General features: G+C 44.4%; 1 protein-coding gene across 4 annotated transcripts in view; it reads left to right on the forward strand.

Annotated features, from left to right (window-relative positions):
* DCHS1 (dachsous cadherin-related 1) overlaps positions 1-23,837 on the forward strand; it is a 194,304-nt gene that overhangs the window by 140,194 nt on the left and 30,273 nt on the right. For all 4 annotated transcript variants that reach the window (XM_063433387.1, XM_063433373.1, XM_063433379.1 and 1 more), the window contains exons 15-16: positions 6,197-7,066; positions 12,275-12,388. In XM_063433387.1, the coding sequence (XP_063289457.1) occupies positions 6,197-7,066; positions 12,275-12,388 (984 nt within the window). The remainder of the gene's footprint in view (positions 1-6,196; positions 7,067-12,274; positions 12,389-23,837) is intronic.

Consider the following 23,837-nt stretch of genomic DNA (forward strand, 5'->3'; position numbering starts at 1 on the left):
TTATACAAATGGGCTCCATGGCATATGTAACGGATCCACTGGCACCCCGACTGGGTACCTCCGTTGAAAGATGCTCCTAGTGCTTCCTGAGGACTCCAAGCACTCTGGCAGACACCATAATCACCGAATCCGAGAAACCTTTAAATTCTCCCAAGCGTATGAATGCTGTAGACCATTGAATAGGAACCATACGAATAGGCTTGTACTCCTAGCAGTCAACTGGAACAGCATACAATAAATCCTTCCCCCAATAATGAGACGACACATCACTTTGAGGGTAAAACAGGAACTCTGGACTGGCTCATCCAGCCTGGCTTTTATTTCCAACTCACACATACAGGCCACACCCAGGGGGAGGCATAAAAGAACCAATGACATAGATGTTACCTCCCACACATCCCCTCCCCTTAGTGTGACACATAATCCCATTATGCATACAGTGTAAAATATACTTTTACACAACTTTCATAACTTTAAAACCATACATCACATTCACATAAAAATACATATCCACAATCAATCCATTCAGGGGAACAACATATTAAAAAATGGCATGAATCCGACCAGGGGTTCAAAAGATACTAAAAGTATCTTTTGTTCCTTTCTGGCTGGCAGAAAAACATCCCCACAATGCACCCTGGTTTCCTCCCTTCTGCCCTGGAGTTAATTGGAGAAGTAATCCAATTACCCAGGACTAAAGGCAGACTCCATTAACCACATGGTTGCAAAACAACATAAAACACTTTAAAATACATAAAGTCACATTTACACATAGCACACAGACATTTCACCTATCCCCAGATAGCTGGGATCTGCACGCACAAAACTACCGAATAGCGCGCAGATCCTACTCACACAGTACAATTGCCATGGAGCTAAAGTCTTTCCCATAGTCTTTCATTATATGAATAGGCTCCATGGTATGGCTATCTGGGGTATCACATTCCCATAAAGTCTGGTCCATAGTCCAAAGGCAAGAGGCGGGCAATCAGCCCCCTCCAAGGAAACGTGGCGAGGTCGGTTTCGCCACACTTCTCCCCTTTACCCCCCAGACTAACAGGGTACTTGACCTCCTGCCGGTCAGTGCCCTTGTTAGTCCAGCAGCCCACCCACAAGACAGAAACAGCAGAGCAGCCCACCCACAATAAACAGTTACTACACCTGGGTGAGGGAGAATCTTGTCCAGGTTCAGGTGCCTCACCACGGCTGTGTGGGGGACTGGTAGGCTGCCTTGGTAGGTTGCTGAGGGGGCAGAGACCAGCGGTACTCTGTCCTGTTGCCAGCACTACCACGGGAGTAGTCTGGTTGGAGCCTGGTTCGTGGAGACCGACTGTCTCCCCTTTAAATACACCGCTCTGCTGCTGGAGACCGACTGTCTCCCCTTGAGTTACACCGCTCAGCTGCTGGAGACCGACTGTCTCCCCTTGAGTTACACAGCTCTGCTGCTGGAGACCGACTGTCTCCCCTTTGGATACATAGCTCCGCTGTTGGAGGGGGAGACCGACTGTCTCCCCTTTGGCTAAGCAGCCTTGTTGCTGGGGGACAGGACTGACTGTCCTTACCCCCTGTGCTGTAGGTGCAGAGACCACAGTCCCATCTGCACAGTTGTGGGGCTTACAGTCTCCCCCTGGTACATTAAGCTGCCGCTGGGGAGAGGTGGTAACCAGCTCCTCTCCCATTAGAACACTCTGCCGCTGGGGAGAGGTGGTAACAATCTCCTCTCCCATGCATACTTTCAGTCTTTGTGGAGGGAGACCGACTGTCTCTCCTCCCAATGCAGTGTCCTGCTGCTGGGGAAAGGAGACTGGGCTCCCAATTCCCAACAAATCACACTGCCGCTGGGGAGGGAGGACGGCCCCTTTAGCTCCCTGTAACTTGGGCGCAGAGACCACGGTCCCATCTGCGCTGGTGTGGGGCTTACTGTCTCCCCTTGGTGCGCTAAGCTGCCGCTGGGGAGAGGGGGTAACAAACTCCTCTCCCTTACACACTTTCAGCCGCTGGGGAGCAGGGCTGACCCTCTGTACTCCCTGTAGGCAGGGCGCAGAGACCACGGTCCCATCTGCGCTGGTGAGGGGCTTACTGTCTCCCCTTGGTGAGCTGCGCTGCCGCTGGGGAGAGGGAATAACAAACTCCTCTCCCTTACACACCTTCAGCCGCTGGGGAGAGGGGATAACAGGCTCCTCTCCCTGCACCGTAGACTGCCGCTGGGGAGCAAGAACGGCACCTTCAGCTCCCTGTAACGCACACTGCCGCTGGGGATCTGGGCCGACTGCCCAGCATCCCTGTAGGGCCGGTAGAGAGACCGCAGTCCCATCTCCACCTGCCATCTGTGGGTCTTCCCAGGACCAATCCGTGAGGCCCCTCAACATTTGTGAGTAAGGGCCACCTGCTTTCCCACCTGGCAACTCTGGCTGCTGCTGGGGATCTGGGCCGGCTGCCCAGGATCCCGGTGGGCCCGGTGGAGAGACCTTGGTCCCATCTCTACCTGCCTGTTGTGGTTCCTCACAGGACCAGTCTATGAGGACCCCCACTTCGGGTTCCTCCCGCCGCCTCAGGGAAAGACGGCTAACCTCCTCGGATGCAGCCTCTACTCGGCTGCTGTAACGCTCCTGCTGCTGAGCATACTTCCTCTCTTTTGCCAACCGGAATTCTCGGTCCAGCCTTGTGTTTCGCTCAGCCATGACCTGGTTCCAGATCACCCGGCGTGTCTCCATGGGTATATCATCCCCATACTCGGCCACTCGCTGCCTCACCTCGGCCAGCCAATCATCTCCAGAGCCAGAACCTTCCATACTTGTCTGCTCCCAGGGGCGCTGCACCACTGCTAGCGTTGCCCTCAATTTGTAAATCCAAACAGTGTCTCTGAGCTGCTTTACCTCACACTAGGACGCCATCCCACCGCTTGCCACCAATGTAACGGATCCACTGGCACCCCGACTGGGTACCTCCGTTGAAAGATGCTCCTAGTGCTTCCTGAGGACTCCAAGCACTCTGGCAGACACCATAATCACCGAATCCGAGAAACCTTTAAATTCTCCCAAGCGTATGAATGCTGTAGACCATTGAATAGGAACCATACGAATAGGCTTGTACTCCTAGCAGTCAACTGGAACAGCATACAATAAATCCTTCCCCCAATAATGAGACGACACATCACTTTGAGGGTAAAACAGGAACTCTGGACTGGCTCATCCAGCCTGGCTTTTATTTCCAACTCACACATACAGGCCACACCCAGGGGGAGGCATAAAAGAACCAATGACATAGATGTTACCTCCCACACATCCCCTCCCCTTAGTGTGACACATAATCCCATTATGCATACAGTGTAAAATATACTTTTACACAACTTTCATAACTTTAAAACCATACATCACATTCACATAAAAATACATATCCACAATCAATCCATTCAGGGGAACAACATATTAAAAAATGGCATGAATCCGACCAGGGGTTCAAAAGATACTAAAAGTATCTTTTGTTCCTTTCTGGCTGGCAGAAAAACATCCCCACAATGCACCCTGGTTTCCTCCCTTCTGCCCTGGAGTTAATTGGAGAAGTAATCCAATTACCCAGGACTAAAGGCAGACTCCATTAACCACATGGTTGCAAAACAACATAAAACACTTTAAAATACATAAAGTCACATTTACACATAGCACACAGACATTTCACCTATCCCCAGATAGCTGGGATCTGCACGCACAAAACTACCGAATAGCGCGCAGATCCTACTCACACAGTACAATTGCCATGGAGCTAAAGTCTTTCCCATAGTCTTTCATTATATGAATAGGCTCCATGGTATGGCTATCTGGGGTATCACATTCCCATAAAGTCTGGTCCATAGTCCAAAGGCAAGAGGCGGGCAATCAGCCCCCTCCAAGGAAACGTGGCGAGGTCGGTTTCGCCACAGCATAGCTATCTGGGGTTTCACTTTTCAAATAGGGCAAGTACCGAATGACCCGGCGTTCGTGTCTTTGCAGGGGAAAATCAAGCGTTTCAACATGGGGCCATAGTCTAAAGGCAGCAGGTGGGCAACCAGGCTCCTCCAATGCACAGTGGCGAGATTGGTCTCGTCACAGGTGTAACAGCTACCCTGGTAATGAGAGGGTATCAGCCGTTGGAGACGTCCTTTTCCCTGCAAGTTGCTGTATAAAAGTAGAGCTGGTAAAATCCCATCCACAAGATCCAGGGGGAGAGTCAGGTTCAGCTGTAGAAAAAGGCAAGGTAATAATCCAATACAATCCCCTTCCAAGAACGAGACGAGGCTACGTTTTGAAGGGTCAAGCAGAACTGAGGTGCTGGCACACCCAGCCTGGTTTTTATTACAGTTGTGCACATACAGAACACACCCAGGGGGAGGCATAAAATAACCAAGATAGCTCTAGTTTAGGGGAACCACATATTCAAAAATCAGTCCATTCGGATAAACGGTTCGGGAGTTATGACTCCATTCGAATCTTGATGGTCGCTAGAATCCCCATAGTCTATTAAGTCTTTCTACCGAACAGCAGGGTGTTCGGTAGTTTTGACACGAATCCCTGGTGCTATGGAGGTCTCAGCGGTGTTCGCCTGTTTGCGTATCCGTTTTTAGTTCCAGACGATTGCTGGTAAACACCGCTGTTCGTGCGTAAGATGGCCACACGTGCAAAGTCCCGAAATGGCGGCCACCTATACTTAACACAAAGGATTTGTGCTGACCCATGCGAACGGCTGAAATAGAACTGGGAGGTAAAATATCCCTTAACCCCTTAAGGACCAAACTTCTGGAATAAAAGGGAATCATGACATGTCACACATGTCATGTGTCCTTAAGGGGTTAATTACCAGCAGGGTGGTCCGGTGTTCGGTAGTCTGATTCGTTTATTTATAGGTTGAATTTCTACCGAACAGATGGCATAAAGTACAATTCCCCCTGATTATTCCACATGCACCAGGGAACTGTAAGGTTCTGTTACAACAGGTTTCCCCAAAACTTTAACCCCATGGCAAATTTACTCTGTTTGTGGGATCTGAGCGCTGTTCACCTATATTGGGCGCTCAGATCTGAGCTATCTGGGGATAGGTTAAATGTGGGGGTTCTGTGTAATATAATAGGAATTATGTATTTTATGTATTTTACTTTTAGTGTAAAATGGAGATATTTTCTGTACCTGGAGATAATTGAGTTTACTGCAGTTCCTTAAGCCAATTATCTCCAGGATAGAGGGGAGGGATTTTACTGTGTATGTGGGAGTGTTATTTTGTTAATGTGTTCCCATTGGTTTGTGTACCTTTTGTCACAGTTTACCACCAGGTTCAGGGGGTGTGCCTCTGGCCTGAAAACTTGTATAAAAGAAAGTCCTTTTGTGTGCATTAAACAGATGATCTGATACCTTCATGAAGTTTTGACTCATGTTTGGTAGATTGGAGAATTGCCTACACTCTGGGGATTGTAAGAGCTTGTTCTTATTCCTGGTTCCTGCTCTCTGGACTTAGGAGAGGTTCACCCACTGGAAGCTGGAGCCCGGTCTTGGGTCCTGGGTGGATGGAGGATGGTGAAACCCCAACCAAGCTACAGCGGTTTGTGGGGTTGGTGGTGGTTGTGGTGTCGAGTGCGGTACTGATGGTCCTTGGTGAGCACTAGGAGCATCTTTTGACGGAGGCACCCAGTCGGGGTGGCAGGCGTTCCGTCACAATGTCATTTTCACTCCATTCAGTAATGATCCTGGAATGCCAACTCCAGTATGTGCTTATCGGTTGGTATGTTCTGTTCACTTCATTCAGTAAAGATCCTGGTGGAATGCCAGCTCCAGTATGTGTTTATCGGTTAGTATGTCCTGTTTTCTCCATTCAGGAATGATCCTGGTGGAATGCCAGCTCCAGTATGTGCTTATCGGTTAGTATGTCCTTTTCACTCCATTCAGTAATGATCCTGGTGGAATGCCAGCTCCGGTATGTGTTTATCGGTTAGTATGTCCTGTTCACTCCATTCAGTAATGATCCTGGTGGAATGCCAAGTGACCTCATTGAGACACACAAAGTACGCATTTCTTATTTAAACAAGGAAGACCTGGAAAATAACAATGAGCGAATAGGTGGTTTGTGCTCCTTTGGCTGGAATATCCTAGGTTAAATAAATACATGCTCTGTAGCGATAGAATACATCTCCATTAAGTGTTTCTTCTAATATGCTTTTCTTTGCTTTTAGATGGTGACTCTGCTGGCGATTTCTCTCTGGATTCCTCCTCAGGGACACTCTCCACAGCTCGTCCTTTGGATCGAGAATCAGTATCCAGCCATCAGCTAGTGGTACTGGCACATGATGGCGGTTTTCCATCTCTTAGTGCCACTACGACGGTCGTGATCACTGTAACAGACCTTAATGATAATGCACCCACCTTCTCTGCTCCTGCCTTTAATGCAGAGGTACCCGAGGATGCTCCTGTTGGGAGTTTGGTCCTGCAGTTGACTGCCCTAGACCCTGATGATGGTCCTAATGGCCAGACAACATTCCATCTCTCCAATGGTACACATGGAGCTTTCCACATTGATCCTCTCACTGGACGTATAACAACAGCAACACAACTTGATCGCGAACGTAGAGCAACGTACACATTTCTGGCCTGGGTCTTTGATTCAGATCCTTCAGGACCAAAGAGAGCACAGGCCACGGTAACTGTAACTGTGCGAGATGTCAATGACAATCCCCCTGCATTTTTGCGCAGCCCTTTTTATGTCAACTTGTCGAGGAATACCCCAACCAAGAGGCCACTCACAGCCATGAGAGCAGAGGACAAAGATGCTGGAGCCAATGCCTCCATCCTGTATCGGCTAACTCCTACATCTGCTAAAGGTGCATTTTCTGTGGATCCCTACACTGGGGAAGTGCGTTTGCTGGAGCCTCTGGAAAGCTTGAATCCAAAAGAGCGAACTATCTTTGTACTGGCTTCAGATTTGGGGGAACCTCCATTGTCCTCCACTGGTGTGTTGGTTATCCACCTGCGTGAGGAGGCATCCCAAGGACCACGATTCCCACGAGACAATACAGATATTAGCCTGACAGAGAATAGCCCACAAGGTACTAAAACATCCTATGAAAATAAGTATTTCTGTGAATTGTTCTCATTCTAAATTACTGCAGTGAAATATGAAAATGGGGGAGGTGGGGGGAAGAATACATGTTTAGTAATGAATAAGTTGGAACGAGGAAATGTAACAAGAAACTAATATGGTCACATCCACGTGGAGGGCTACATATAGCGGTAGACCGATGATATTCTGGATAGACAGTAATAGACTGCTGGCACGTTGGATATAGAGGAAGACTGATAACATTCTGGATAGAGAGTAATAGACTGATGGCACGTTGGATATAGAGGCAGGCTGGTAACATTCTGGATAGAGAGTAATAGACTGATGGCACGTTGGATATAGAGGCAGACTGGTAACATTCTGGATAGAGAGTAATAGACTGATGGCACATTGGATACAGAGGCAGACTGGTAACATTCTGGATAGAGAGTATTAGACTGATGGCATGTTGGATACAGAGGCAGACTGATAACATTCTGGATAGAGAGTATTTGACTGATGGCACATTGGATACAGAGGCAGACTGGTAACATTCTGGATAGAGAGTATTTGACTGATGGCACATTGGATATAGAGGCAGACTGGTAACATTCTGGATAGAGAGTAATAGACTGATAGAAAAGATAGATATCAGGTGTATAAAATAAGGAAATATTAGGACTGGCGGCTACATACATGCACAAGCGTCCAAAACTGAGTGGTAGCTCAAAAAAGTATACAGAAGTATGTGCGCTCAAGAATGGATATGTCACAAAATAACTATTGTATAAACTGTGACTTAACACTTATACCAAAAATTTATAGATATATTTATTTAAAAAATCAAGCAAAACATTGAAAAATTAAATAATCACAATGTGTGCACGGATCCACTAACAATGTATCAATCAATTTACTTTGTAAAATATGTAACACCATACAAAGTATAAACTGGATATTGATCTGTCATCTAACTCTGTATAAAGAATACAAAGTATCACATACGGTATCAGAAACAGCTGCCAGAAAAATAATAAAAACCTATATATAAAAAGAATAAAAAATAAAATGCATAAACAGTACCTGCCTCGGTGTGGGCCCCCCACCGAGGTAATAAAGGAGGACAACCCCCAAAAAAGGGAAAAGGGTGTAGAAGAGGGTTCTGTGCCGCCGGTATCCGACCCACTTCAAAGGGGGTCCGTCGAGGAACAACGATATACACCGCGGTCGGGATCTTCGAAAAAGACCGCGGTGAACGATGTAGCAGATTACTCACACAGGCACCTGGTGAGTCACTCACAACATATATAGATGCCGCGGTCGGTATCTTCTCAAAAGACCGCGGTGTAGTTGAAATAGAGCCGCCTTGAATGAGTAGTCCTCAGTCCTCGACTTCACTATATCTGGAGGTACAATAACCCTCACTTCACTTAACCAAGGTGGTAAGTGGCAAGTGAAAAAAAAAAAAAAAAAAAAAAAAAAAAAAAAAAAAAACCAAAAAAACAGGGGACAAATAAATAAATAAAACAAAAGAAAAAGATTCTGAAAACCTAAAAAAATAAAAAATGAGGATAAAATCTAAATAATGAATAATAAATAAGACAAAATAAATACAGGCAGCCGAAAAGGATCCGGTGGAACCAGCCACACATGCAGTCACGTCTACGCGTTTCGTCCCGCCCACGGGACTTTCTCAAGACTGAATAGCTGCGGGATAATTGGATTTAAATACCTCCAAAATGCTGGAGTGATTGAACAGTTAAGGGAGGGAAACACCCACCCCTAACACTCAGACAATTAATTCTAAATCAGTTAAAATTGATAACACAAAATACTATTAATAATTGTGAATGAGAAATGAACCTAAACATTGCTCAAACTTAAATTAATAAATAACAGTTAGACTAGAAAATTTATATATATAGAGTAGAAAATAAATCTACAAAATAATGAACAAAACCCTACACGATATATCTGTGTATATACCTATAGCACAAATAATCAGATCCATCCTTATTTAAAGGGGCAGATATAATTTCACAAATTGTAATTTCAAACGGTGATCATTTTATTTGAAATGTAAGTGTAGTCTGAAAACAGTACACTTAAGTATAACAGAAGGGGAATAATTAACTAACTAACTCTTCTAGATATGGATATAAATGTAGATCAGGCAAAATGATATGCACAATCTTCATAATACACAAAAAATAAAAAATAATGAATGAACTAAACTAAAATAAATAAAATAAAATAAATAATGAACCAAATGATTTTGAAAAATAACAATCAGTCACCAAAGACATAATGGAACTAAGAAAGGCCCCAAACAGGACTCCATAGAACACACCAGCCTCTCCCGATATCAATATAGATCCCCCTTAGAAATATGAGAGAAACTTGGTAATCAACAACCAACACCACCACCGTCTATATAAAGGGACAGACATAGTATCAATGGATAATAACCTCAAACTAAGGCCAATATTACTAAAAAGGTATATGTCTAATTTAAAGTTAATATATTAGAGCTTTATAGATAGGCACATGATAGAATATTCTAGACCTCAATAAAGGTATGGATCAAGCGGAATAGTATGCCTGATCTTCAAATTACAACGAAACTTTAAATTACCACGAAATAAACTAAAATCAATAATGGGTTAAATAATATCCAACAGACATTGTCAGTGGCACACCTATCTATATAGTGAAACGATGGATGAGGATATGGCAGGCCCCGAGCAGAACTCAACATACCAAACCACCCTCAACCAGACCTCGCTACAGATACCTCTAGGGGTTGAAAGTGAAGTATGAAAAACTGAATAAATCAGAAGAGTTCCAGCTCTTCATTTAAACCATTTGGTGTCATGGTATTGAGCTTAAAGATCCAGACTGACTCCGACTTAATCAGTTCTCTTCTTCTCCTTGCCTCATCTTGGTAAGGGGGGACATGGGCTATCCCCATAAGTTGTATGCCAGATGGATTCTTGTCATGAAAAATTGAAAAATGACGGGCTACTGCAGATCTGGTATCATTACGGATGATGGCTGTTCTATGTTCCCGGAATCTGCATTTGAGGGGTCTTGTGGTTTGACCCACATATTGCCGCCCACATGGGCAAGTTATTAGGTACACTACAAATGAGGTGTTGCAAGTAATTTCTGATAGAATTGGAAAAGTGACATCGGAGTTGTTGAATGGACTAAAGGTGGAACTCTGCACGCAGATAAAATTGCATGTAAGACATATATTGCGGCCACAACCTTTGTTCGGTATCCCTTCTTTGTGGGTTGTTATTTCTTTGCTCTTCTCATTCGAGTGATGTAATTTGGAGGGTGCCAGAATGTTCTTTAAGTTTGGGGCTTTTCTAAAAGTGACCTTTGGGGTTTCTGAGATACAGAATGATAACCATGGGTCCTTGATAAGAATGGGCCAATATGTGTAAAAAATATTGATGATCTCGTCAAAGCCTTTATTGAACGTGGTGGTAAATATTGGTGTGGAACTTTTTCCAACCTCTTTAGTGCTGATGTTATATTTAGCTCTTTTTAACTTGGGGACTTGAGTATGTTCAAGTAAATCCAGAATGATGTGGTGTTCATTTGTATGATTTCCATGTTCAGATGGACTAGGACCTTGAGGCCCAGGCTCCAATGTCTGGTTAGAACTAAGTCCTCTCATATAAGCCTTCAAAATCTTATTTGGTGGATAAGATTTTTCTAGAAACCGCTGGCAAAGCTTCAGCGACTCTCTCTCATAATCCGACCTTAGCACATTGGATATAGAGGCAGACTGGTAACATTCTGGATAGAGAGTATTTGACTGATGGCACATTGGATATAGAGGCAGACTGGTAACATTCTGGATAGAGAGTATTAGACTGATGGCATGTTGGATACAGAGGCAGACTGATAACATTCTGGATAGAGAGTATTTGACTGATGGCACATTGGATACAGAGGCAGACTGGTAACATTCTGGATAGAGAGTAATAGACTGATGGCACATTGGATATAGAGGCAGACTGGTAACATTCTGGATAGAGAGTAATAGACCGATGGCACATTGGATATAGAGGCAGACTGATAACATTCTGGATAGAGAGTAATAGACTGATGGCATGTTGGATATAGTGGCAGACTGGTAACATTCTGGATAGAGAGTATTTGACTGATGGCACGTTGGATATAGTGGCAGACTGGTAACATTCTGGATAGAGAGTAATAGACCGATGGCATGTTGGATATAGTGGCAGACTGGTAACATTCTGGATAGAGAGTATTTGACTGATGGCACGTTGGATATAGTGGCAGACTGGTAACATTCTGGATAGAGAGTAATAGACTGATGGCACTTTGGATATAGTGGCAGACTGGTAACATTCTGGATAGAGAGTAATAGACCGATGGCATGTTGGATATAGTGGCAGACTGGTAACATTCTGGATAGAGAGTAATAGACCGATGGCAAATTGGATATAGAGGCAGACTGGTAACATTCTGGATAGAGAGTAATAGACTGATGGCACATTGGATATAGAGGCAGACTGGTAACATTCTGGATAGAGAGTAATAGACTGATGGCACATTGGATATAGAGGCAGACTGGTAACATTCTGGATAGAGAGTAATAGACTGATGGCACGTTGGATATAGAGGCAGACTGGTAACATTCTGGATAGAGAGTAATAGACTGATGGTACATTGGATATAGAGGCAGAAACACCGGAGCCTGCTCTGCATGATCACACTGATCAGACTCCCTTTCTTCTCCCGCTGTCAGGATGTTACAAGGTGAAGAGATCTTCCAACTGCACGTTAATCTGTCAGGCACGCCTAATGAACTTTTCCAGCATTCCTAGGGATAGGACACTGATTGGTTAGATCAGTGACCCCCTGGAGTAGGTGTGTAAAGCATAAGAAAAAAAAAAGGAGGTAAATGTAAAAATAAAAATCATATTCACACGCTTTTTGCAGCCTGCAGAGTGAGGCAGCTGTCTCATTCGAAGCTAAAACTCAAAAGGAAGTCTAAAACTGATGCATGTCCCTTTAAGTGACACATCAAATGCTACAGCCAATTTTACCTGCCACAATCTACTTTATAATGGGTTGCTAAGCCTTATATGTTCAGCTTTTAAGTAATTTCCCATATCTGTCATTACTTATTTCATTCTATATGAAGCAGTCTAACATATATCTACCTTGACAGGATCGGTGGTTGCCACTGTGAAAGCATTGCATACCGGAGGCTCATCGGGAAAGATCACTTACACCTTCCTCAGCGGGAATGAAAATGGAGCATATAGTATCCACCCAAATACAGGTACTCCAAAACCTAATAACCTGTGCATGCAAGGTACCCCAAAACCAAATATCCTGTGTACAGCTGGTGCCCCAAAACCAAATACCCTGTGCATGCAAGGTACCCCAAAACCAAATACCCTGTGCATGCCTGGTACCCCATAACCAAATACCCTGTGCATGCAAGGTACCCCAAAACCAAACACCCTGTGCATGCAAGGTACCCCAAAACCAAATACCCGGTGTATGCCTGGTACCTCAAAACCAAATACCGGTGTACGGCTGGTACCCCAAAACCAAATACCCGGTGTACGCCTGGTAGTCCAAAACCAAATACCCTGTGTACGGTTGGAACTCAAATACCAAATAACCAGTGTACGGCTGGTACTCCAATACAAAATACCCGGTGTACGCCTGGTACCCCAAAACCAAATACCCTGTGTACGGCTGGTACCCCAAAACCAAATACCCAGTGTACGGCTGGTACTCCAATACCAAATACCCGGTGTACACCTGGTACCCCAAAACCAAATACCCAGTGTACGGCTGGTACTCCAATACCAAATAACCAGTGTACGGCTGGTACTCCAATACCAAATACCCGGTGTATGCCTGGTACCCCAAAACCAAATACCGGTGTACGGCTGGTACCCCAAAACTAAATAACCAGTGTATGGCTGGTACTCCAATACCAAATACCCGGTGTAAGCCTTGTACCCTAAAACCGAATACCCTGTGTACGGCTGGTACTCAAATACCAAATAACCAAATTACCTGTAACCAAATACCCGGTGTATGCCTGGTACCCCAAAACCAAATACCGGTGTACGGCTGGTACCCCAAAACTAAATAACCAGTGTATGGCTGGTACTCCAATACCAAATACCCGGTGTACGCCTGGTACCCCAAAACCAAATACCCTGTGTACGGCTGGTACCCCAAAACCAAATACCCAGTGTACGGCTGGTACTTTAATACCAAATACCCGGTGTACACCTGGTACCCCAAAACCAAATACCCAGTGTACGGCTGGTACTCCAATACCAAATAACCAGTGTACGGCTGGTACTCCAATACCAAATACCCGGTGTATGCCTGGTACCCCAAAACCAAATACCGGTGTACGGCTGGTACCCCAAAACTAAATAACCAGTGTATGGCTGGTACTCCAATACCAAATACCCGGTGTAAGCCTTGTACCCTAAAACCGAATACCCTGTGTACGGCTGGTACTCAAATACCAAATAACCAGTGTACGGCTGGTACTCCAAAACCAAATACCCGGTGTATGCCTGGTACCTCAAAACCAAATACCGGTGTACGGCTGGTACCCCAAAACCAAATACCCGGTGTACGCCTGGTAGTCCAAAACCAAATACCCTGTGTACGGCTGGAACTCAAATACCAAATAACCAGTGTACGGCTGGTACTCCAATACCAAATACCCGTGTACGCCTGGTACCCCAAAAACAAATACCCTGTGTACGGCTGGTACCTCAAAACCAAATACCCAGTGTATGGCTGGTACTCCAATACCAAATACCCGGTGTACACTTGGTACCCCAAAACCAAATACCCTGTGTACGGCTGGTACTCCAATACCAAATAACCAGTGTACGGCTGGTACTCCAATACCAAATACCCGGTGTATGCCTGGTACCCCAAAACCAAATACCGGTGCACGGCTGGTACCCCAAAACTAAATAACCAGTGTATGGCTGGTACTCCAATACCAAATACCCGGTGTAAGCCTTGTACCCCAAAACCAAATACCCTGTGTACGGCTGGTACTCCAATACCAAATACCCGGTGTACGCCTGGTACCCCAAAACCAAATACCCTGTGTACGGCTGGTACTCCAATACCAAATAACCAGTGTACGGCTGGTACTCCAATACAAAATACCCGGTGTACGGCTGGTACTCCAATACCAAATAACCAGTGTATGCCTGGTACCCAAAACCAAATAACTGGTGTACGGCTGGTACCCCAAAACTAAATAACCAGTGTACGGCTGGTACTACAATACCAAATAACCAGTGTATGGCTGGTACTCCAGTACCAAATATCCGGTGTACGCCTGGTACCCCAATACCAAATAACCGGTGTACGGCTGTTACTCCAATACCAAATAACCAGTGTATGGCTGGTACTCCAATACCAAATACCCGGTGTAAGCCTTGTACCCCAAAACCAAATACCCTGTGTACGGCTGGTACTCAAATACCAAATAACCAGTGTACGGCTGGTACTCCAATACCAAATACCCGGTGTACGCCTGGTACCCCAAAACCAAATACCCTGTGTACGGCTGGTACTCCAATACCAAATAACCAGTGTACGGCTGGTACTCCAATACAAAATACCCGGTGTACGGCTGGTACTCCAATACCAAATAACCAGTGTATGCCTGGTACCCAAAACCAAATAACTGGTGTACGGCTGGTACCCCAAAACTAAATAACCAGTGTACGGCTGGTACTACAATACCAAATAACCAGTGTATGGCTGGTACTCCAATACCAAATATCCGGTGTACGCCTGGTACCCCAATACCAAATAACCAGTGTATGGCTGGTACTCCAGTACCAAATATCCGGTGTACGCCTGGTACCCCAATACCAAATAACCGGTGTACGGCTGTTACTCCAATACCAAATAACCAGTGTACGGCTGGTACTCCAGTACCAAATTCCCGGTGTACGGCTAGTACTCCAATAATAAAATACCCGGTATACAGCTGGTACTCCAATACCAAACAAAACTCATGGTTGTGTCTCATTTAGCTTTTTAGCAAATTTTCTCAGTTCCTGGTGGATTTCTGACAAATACATAAATTCCAAACTCTGTTTCATTAAAGGGAAACAGCCCCCTTGCTGATTTTAGCCAATCCAAGGCTTTCACCAAGGGGGCGATGCCAGTGCCGGTAGACCTGTGCGGCGCTGGGAATAAGGTGATTTTTAATTCCTTTTAAGGGGGCTAAGGGGGGCAAGCCACCTAAATGGTGTGTTTAGCACTATAGGGTCAGGAATACATGGTTGTGTTTCTGACCCTATAGTGTTCCTTTAAGAAAGGGGTCTAATTTGTGGCATTTAGCCTTTCGTCACTGCAGCCCTAACACCAGCCTACCGAACAGCCGGACCACACGCAAGTGGAGTGTGCAGCCCATTTACCTCCTAGGCTGGTAGTTAACCGCAGCCAAATTGACGAACGGCTGGGTGGTCGCCGTTCGTATAGTCGAACACATGGCGGAAGCCATCTTGTTTAGTCGAACGTTGTTACAAACCGCCATTTGTAACTGGCCCTTTAAATGACAAATTGCCCTGCTTCCCTGGGTTGTGGAGAAGCCTATTTGCCAGCCTCCTTCCTCATGACTATGGCCCCTGGGAGATTGTGCCCTTGAAAACTTATGGACTTTTATTGGGTGTGTATGACCCTTTAAGAACCATCTGGGGACATATTGTGACTTTGTTGAACAATGCCCCTTTAAGACGGTGTCCCCAAACCTTTAATAACTTGTCCCTGGCTTTCTCCCACTTGGTTCAGTAAATGGGGCTTACTGAACCAAGTACCACACAGGCGGACCACCTAGAAGTGGAAGTGTGCAGGCAATTTACTTCCCAGGCTGTGAGGTTACTGCAGGTTAATTGCCGAGCGCTGGGTGGCTGCCATTCGACAGCCGAACACGTGGCGGCGGCCATCTTTGTTCATTCGAACGAGGTCAGCGTTATGTGTAGCCAAATTCATGGAACTAAAATCGGCTACACATTTCCGCGAACACCGCTGACCCTTACCTTCTCCCATACTGAACTTCCAGCTGCAGAGACTAAGTCCCGTTCGAAGATTCGAACACACGTTCAAATGTTTTTCTACATGAAATTGACCGACCGCACAGCCCAAATCTATGGAACTGTTTTGGGCAGGAAAATGTGCTTGCGGTCGGTCATAAAGGACTTCCGTCTAACTTTTTATCCACTGGATGGATTTGGCTGATTTTTGAGAGTGTTTATGTTTAAAGTGTGCTGATTAATTTTTATGGAGATTGAATGTATGGTTTTAAAGTTACAGTGTATGTGTAAAAACTGTATTTTTACTGTCTGTGATAATTATGTTAAACCATTGTGTGAAGAGAGTGACATGGAAGGGGGGGGAGAAGAGAGTGGGGAGGGGGAGGGGAGAAGAGAGTGACATGGAAGGGGGGGAGAAGAGAGTGACAAGGGACGGGGGGAGAAGAGAGTGACAAGGGAGGGAGAGGGGGAAGAAGAGTGTGACAAGGGAGGGGGGAGAAGAGAGTGACAAGGGACGGGGGGAGAAGAGAGTGACAAGGGACGGGGGGAGAAGAGAGTGACAAGGGAGGGAGAGGGGGGAGAAGAGTGTGACAAGGGAGGGGGGAGAGATTGATATCCATCACCTACACACAATCACACACAATGCACCCCTTACACACAAAGACAATGCACCCCTTGCACACAGAAAAACACACAATGCATTACACACACAATGCATTACACACACACACACACACACAAGCAATGCAACCCTTACACACAATGCATCCCTTACACACACAGAAACACACAATGCATTCCTTACACACACTCAATGCACCCCTTACATACTCAATGCACCCCTTACAGGCGCACACACTGCATCCCGTACATACACAGAAACACACCTTGCAGCCCTTACACATACAAACACAGATTCACACAATGCATTCCTTACACACATATCAGGACATCCCCTACACACTTCACCCCCTGTGAACAAACTCATTGGTGGAACATGAAGGTGGACCCTGGGACAGAACATTGATTTTTGTGACCACAGTTACAAACAGCCTCCAGAGATCCTGTTCTACACCAGACCAATGTAGCCAGACTGCAGCTAGAGCCCATCACCATCCTCATCTGGTTGTAAGTAGGCAATCTAGTATATTATTCATGGCACTAATCTCTAATTTACCTCACATTAAAGAAACACTATAGTCCCCAGAACCACTGCAGCTTAATGTAGTGGTTCTGGTGTCTATAGCCTGTCCCTGCAGGCCTTTTAATGTACACACAGCGGCACTGCAGCACTGGCGTTAGTTAACCTGGCAGATCATTTGGGTGGGGAATTGTGATGTCACATGGGGGGGTCGGCAAACTTTACTTTTGCCTAGTGCGGCAAATATCCTTGCACCGGCCTTGCATGAAACCATGCGTGTGGTCAGTCAAAAGAGACTTCCAGGAATTTCCTGAACCCCTGCTCTGATTTTTGGATATGTTGTTCACCCAGATCAGTGCTATCGGGGATGTACTATTTATAGGGATGTTATTTTTTGGAGTGTTTTCTGTACTTTGAGGAAAATGTGTGTTTTTCTGCCTGTGGATAATTAGGTTATTGTATTAACTACTTTAATTATATCACAGGCAGAGGGGAGGGATTGTGTGCTGTTTGTGGGAGTTTCAGACATTGTTGTATTATCCTTATTGGTCTGTACAGTTGGTAAGGCGGTGCTCCATCAGGTCCAGGGGGTGTGCCTCTGGCCTAAGGAATTGTATATAAAGCAACCTGAGCCATTAAAGCTCAGATCATCTTGCACCTTCATGAAGTCCTGGCTCATGTTTGGGGGATTGGATAACTACACTCTGGGCGATTGCTATAATCACTATAATCACTATAATCACTAAAGCTTGTTTCTGCTACGCTCTCTGGAGAAGTAGAGGTCTACCCACTGGGAGCTGGATCCTGGTCTTGGGTCCAGGGTGGGTAGAGGACAGCAAGACCCCGGCACAGCTGCATCGCTGGAAGTGGGGTCTGCAGTGCTTATGGTGTCTGGTGGAGTGCTTGGAGTCCTCGGCAAGCACTAGGAGCCAGGCAGACCGTCATAATTGGTCCTCAGCATGGCTCCCTTGACATCAGACGTTTTATAAAACTACATTGATAAACGCTCTTTGAGCATTTATTTCAGGGAGACAGATAGAATAAGGTTGTGACGAGACCAATCTCGCCACTGTGCATTGGAGGAGCCTGGTTGCCTGCCTGTTGCCTTTTGACTATGGACCGGCATTTAAATACTTTATTTTCCTATGCAGAAAGGTCTATTCATGTATTTCTGCTCTGGCGTTTGGTAGATTCTCGGATTTACTGAATGAACTCATTTAACCCAGATAGCTATGCCATAGAGCCTAATCGTGTAATAAAAGACTTTGGCTCCATGGCAATTGAACTGTATGGGTGTGGTCTGAGTGCCATTCAGTAATAATGTGCACTCAGATCTAAGCTATCTGGGGACATGTTGCATGTCTGTATTTTATGTAATAAATGTAACCTTGTGTATTTTATTGTATTTTACTGTATTTTTACTGCCATGTGCTTAATGGAGTTTTGCCTCTGTCCTTGGAGACAATTGGATTACTTCCCAATTATCTCCAGGATAGAAGACTCTGTGGAACTGGTTTTGGGCAGAAAAGCCATGCTTCCTTTGGTCACAAAGGACCTCGAACTATCTTTTGAACCAATGGACCAATGTGGATGATTTTGACGTATGCTTGTATTTGGAGTATGCTGATTCTGAAAATGTAAATGTATTATGTGAATGTGATGCATACTTTTAAAGTTATGAATAATGTGGAAACACTATTTCTCTGCCTGTGATAATTACATTACCCATTGTGTAAGGTAATTGTATCACAGGCAGAGAGGAGGATTTTGTGTGGGAGTGTCTGAGTGTATTGTACGTGTTTATTGTTTGTTTTTCAAAACCCTGTGGGTGGTACTAATGTCTATATAAGAACAATAAACCCACAGCTCTGTCTGTTCCTGCTTGACCCTCAAAACAGAGCCTTGTCTTGTTCTTGGGGGGATTTATTGTATGCTGTTCCAGTTCGACTGCTAGGAGTGTAAACCTATTCGTATGGTTTTTCCTATTCGGCTGTTTACAGCATTCGTATGGTTCCGGTTCAGCTGTTTACGGCATTCATATGCTTCTCCGGTTCGCTGTATTGGTGTCTACAGTAGCTGTGCCTGTGTCTCTGGAAGGGAAGATCTACTAAACGTCTTTTAACCCCTTTTATGCCTGGTTGTGCCGTTACAAGGGTATTATTCGATTTGGCACTGAAATGATTTGGAGAAACCCTTTAAAGGAAATATGAGGATGGGGCAGATTTAAGTGCATTTTAGTAACTCTGTAATGGATTTAACTGTAATAACCATAAATCACTGGTAAGACCACACTATGAATATGCTGAGCAATTCTGGGCACCTGTTCTAAAGAAGGATATTATGGCACTAGAAAAAGTGCAGAGACGAGCTACAAAATGAATCAAATGAATGGAGCATTTTAGTTATGAAGAAAGGTTAACAAATTTAAATCTCTTCAGACTGGGTTTTTGCCTTCTTTTGGATCAACAGCAAAGACATATGTGAGGAAGGCTGAACTTCATGCACACAAGTCTCTTTTCAGCTAAGTGATTATGTAACTATGTGACTGTATCTATGTAAGTATGTGACTGTGACTATGTGACTATGTAACTATGTGACTGTGTCTATGTAACTATCTGACTTTGTCTATGTGACTGTGTCTATGTGACTATCTGACTGTGTCTATGTGACTGTGTCTATGTGTCTATGTGACTGTGTCTATGTGACTGTGTCTATGTGACTGTGTCTATGTAACTATCTGACTGTGTCTATGTGACTGTGTCTATGTGACTATGTGACTGTGACTATGTAACTATGTGACTGTGTCTATGCAACTATGTGTCTATGTCTATGTGACTATGTGATTGTGTCTATGTAAGTATGTGACTGTGACTATGTGACTATGTAACTATGTGACTGTATCTATGTAAGTATGTGACTGTGACTATGTGACTATGTAACTATGTGACTGTGTCTATGTAACTATCTGACTGTGTCTATGTGACTATGTGACTGTATCTATGTGACTATGTGACTGTGACTATGTAACTATGTGACTGTGTCTATGCAACTATGTGTCTATGTCTATGTGACTATGTGATTGTGTCTATGTAACTATGTGTCTATGTAACTATGTGACTGTGTCTATGTAACTATGTGACTGTATGTAAGTATGTGACTGTGTCAATGTAACTATGTGACTATGTAACTATGTGACTGTGTCTATTTGACTGTGTCTATGTAACTGTGCCTATGTGACTATGTGACTGTAACTATGTGTCTATGTAACTATGTTACTGTGTCTATGTAACTATGTGTCTATGTAACTACGTGACTGTGTCTATGTGATTATGTAACTATGTGACTGTGTCTATGTGACTATGTGACTGTGTCTATGTGACTATGACTATGTAACTATGTGACTATGACTATGTAACTATGTTACTGTGTCTATGTAACTATGTGTCTATGTAACTACGTGACTGTGTCTATGTGATTATGTAACTATGTGACCGTGTCAATGTAACCATGTGACTGTGTCTATGTGACTATGTGACTGTGTCTATGTGACTATGACTATGTAACTATGTGACTGTGTCTATGTGACTTTGTGACTGTGTCTATGTGACTATGTAACTATGTGACTGAATCTATGTGACTGTGTCAATGTAACCATGTGACTGTGTCTATGTGACTGTGTCTATGTGACTGTGTCTATGTGACTTTGTGACTGTGTCTATGTGACTATGTGACTGTATCTATGTGACTGTGTCTATGTGACTATGTGACTGTGTCTATGTAACTATGAGACTATGTAACATGTAGCTCTGCAGTCCCACAAGCATGTATGTTTTATACAAAGCAAGATAAATTCAGAGATCATTATTGTGACAAACTGCCATTTACCACTGGGCATTGGAGAGGACTGTTCGCTAGCCTCCTGCCTTGCGACTATGGCCCTGGGATGTATTGCCCTTTAAGAACTGCATTTGGGCATAATGGATTTTTATAATGCTGTTCCTGGCCCTTTAAATACTTTGGAGCAGTGTTACAACTTTTAAACTGGCACTTCGGATGCAGTCGAAGTCGTCGAAGTGCCGAAGTCGTCGAGGTATCCGCCATTAGACAAATGAACAAGTGGTGGCGGCCATTTTAACTTATTCGAACGCGGTCAGCGGTGTGTGCAGCCAAATCTATGGAACTGTTTTCGGCTACCCAATTGCACGAACATCGCTGACCCGTACCTTCCTCGACACTGCGGCTGGAGACTAAGTACCGTTCGTAATTTTCTCGGTGTAAAATAGACCGACCGCACAGCCCAAATCCATGGAACTGTTTTGGGCATGAAAATGTGCTTGCGGTCGGTCAAAAATGACTTATACCTATCTCCCGAACGGCTGAACGGATTCGAATGATTTTTGGGTATGTTTGTATTTGGAATGTGCTGATTAATAATATGTAACTGTTATTAATATTGGATGCATGGTTTTAGAGTTATGAAAGTTGTGTAAAAAGTATGTTTAAACTGTACGGCGGTTGTGGAGTCTGCGGCGCAGCTCCAGTTAAGCTACGGCGGTTGTGGAGTCTGGGTTACCTCTCAGGCTAAGGGGAGGGAATCTGTGGGATGTAACCATTGTGTGATTGGGTAATGTATAATTGTATGTGGGCGTCTCCCTTGCAGGGGAGAATTGCATAAAAGCAGAGTGTGTGCCATTAAACCTGAGTTCTTCTTGACCCTCGACACGTAGTCTTGTCTCGTGATTGGAGGGGTCAGCTATATTCACACTGGGGATTGCTATGCGCTGCATACTCCCTTGAGCTTTAATCACTTAGCTCTTTTGAGAAATTACTCCTGTTACGCTCTCTTTGGAGGAGAGGTCTTCCCCACACGGTCCTGAATGCTGGAGGTTCATACAGGGTGGAAGGAAGACGGCGCAGCTCCAGTTAAGCTACGGCGGTTGTGGAGTCTGCGGTGGTTGTGGTGTCTGCTGCAGTGCTTGGAGTCCTCAGGAAGCGCTAGGAGCATCCGTCAACGGAAGGTGTCCGTTACAATAATCTTTCTGCGTGTTTCAGCAGTAATTGATCCTCCAGGGCAGGAGATACTGATATTATTCATGTCCTTATTGTGCAGTTTACTGGCCAACAGCAGCCATATCTCTGTTTTTGGAAAGAGAAAAAATCAGCGCTAGATTGCCACACAAGAAAATAATAGTAAGGCTGCAATCCTTAAAGGGGAGTCCCCTATAATCCCCTAATGATAAGAAATGATGCAAAATAGAACAAAAAAAGGTTGCGCCTAAAATATACAGTAAAACATATAAGAGTGTATATAATAAATAATATAAAATAATACAATTTAATATTGAATATTAAATGAAATATAAATGGATAATTGGCAATAGTCCAAAGCACTTATCATAAGTCCATAATGGTAGATGCCGTGTATAAGAACAGGGATCCTGAGGCGTAAAATGGGGTGTGTCTTCACAAATGGGTACTTGCAATCCAGTGAGGTAATATGTGAAGAAAAAAACAAGAGGAACTCCAATGGCACAGTATATAGATGAATAAAATGGTAAATAAAATAAAATAAAAGTAGTCTTACTCACACTTTTCAGAGCTAGAACCTAGCTCTGATATAACGCACGTGAAGTGGAATAATCCCCACTCAAGGATATGCGGCGTAATATTGATTGGCGAGTATCTGGCTCAGATTCAACGTCCAAGTTGGTATTATTCGACCCAGGGAGATAAAATAAAGTATATAGTGCTCTCTGTATAGTAATTAAAAGGTATAACAAGAGAATAAATATACTACTCACAGTATATAGAGCAGGCTTGTACTGCTCAATGTAGGCGCTTGGGTGGTATCATCCCCACCTAAGGATTCTTTAGGCTTCTCGTCAGGTAGATAGTATATGTATAGTCCGGTTAAAAAGAAATCAAAATGGCTATAAAATGTTTTATGCCAAAGTATTTTCTTTATTGTAAAATAATAAAATTAATATCTAGAATATCAGATGTAAAGGGCGGGGCTTATAACTATGACTGACAGGGAGCTAAGATGGAGGTGGCTCTCTCTATACTGACTGCCAGGTGTAAAGGGCGGAGCTTATAACAATGATTGACAGGGAGCTAAGATGGAGGTGGCTCTCTCTATACTGACTGCCAGGTGTAATGGGCGGAGCTTATAACAATGATTGACAGGGAGCTAAGATGGAGGTGGCTCTCTCTATACTGACTGCCAGGTGTAAAGGGCGGAGCTTATAACAATGACTGACAGGGAGCTAAGATGGAGGTGGCTCTCTCTATACTGACTGCCAGGTGTAAAGGGCGGAGCTTATAACAATGATTGACAGGGAGCTAAGATGGAGGTGGCTCTCTCTATACTGACTGCCAGGTGTAAAGGGCGGAGCTTATAACAATGATTGACAGGGAGCTAAGATGGAGGCGGCTCTCTCTATACTGACTGCCAGGTGTAAAGGGCGGAGCTTATAACAATGATTGACAGGGAGCTAAGATGGAGGTGGCTCTCTCTATACTGACTGCCAGGTGTAATGGGC

The sequence above is a fragment of the Pelobates fuscus genome, chromosome 1 (assembly GCF_036172605.1).
Source record: "Pelobates fuscus isolate aPelFus1 chromosome 1, aPelFus1.pri, whole genome shotgun sequence".
In the NCBI taxonomy this organism is placed as follows: domain Eukaryota; kingdom Metazoa; phylum Chordata; class Amphibia; order Anura; family Pelobatidae; genus Pelobates; species Pelobates fuscus.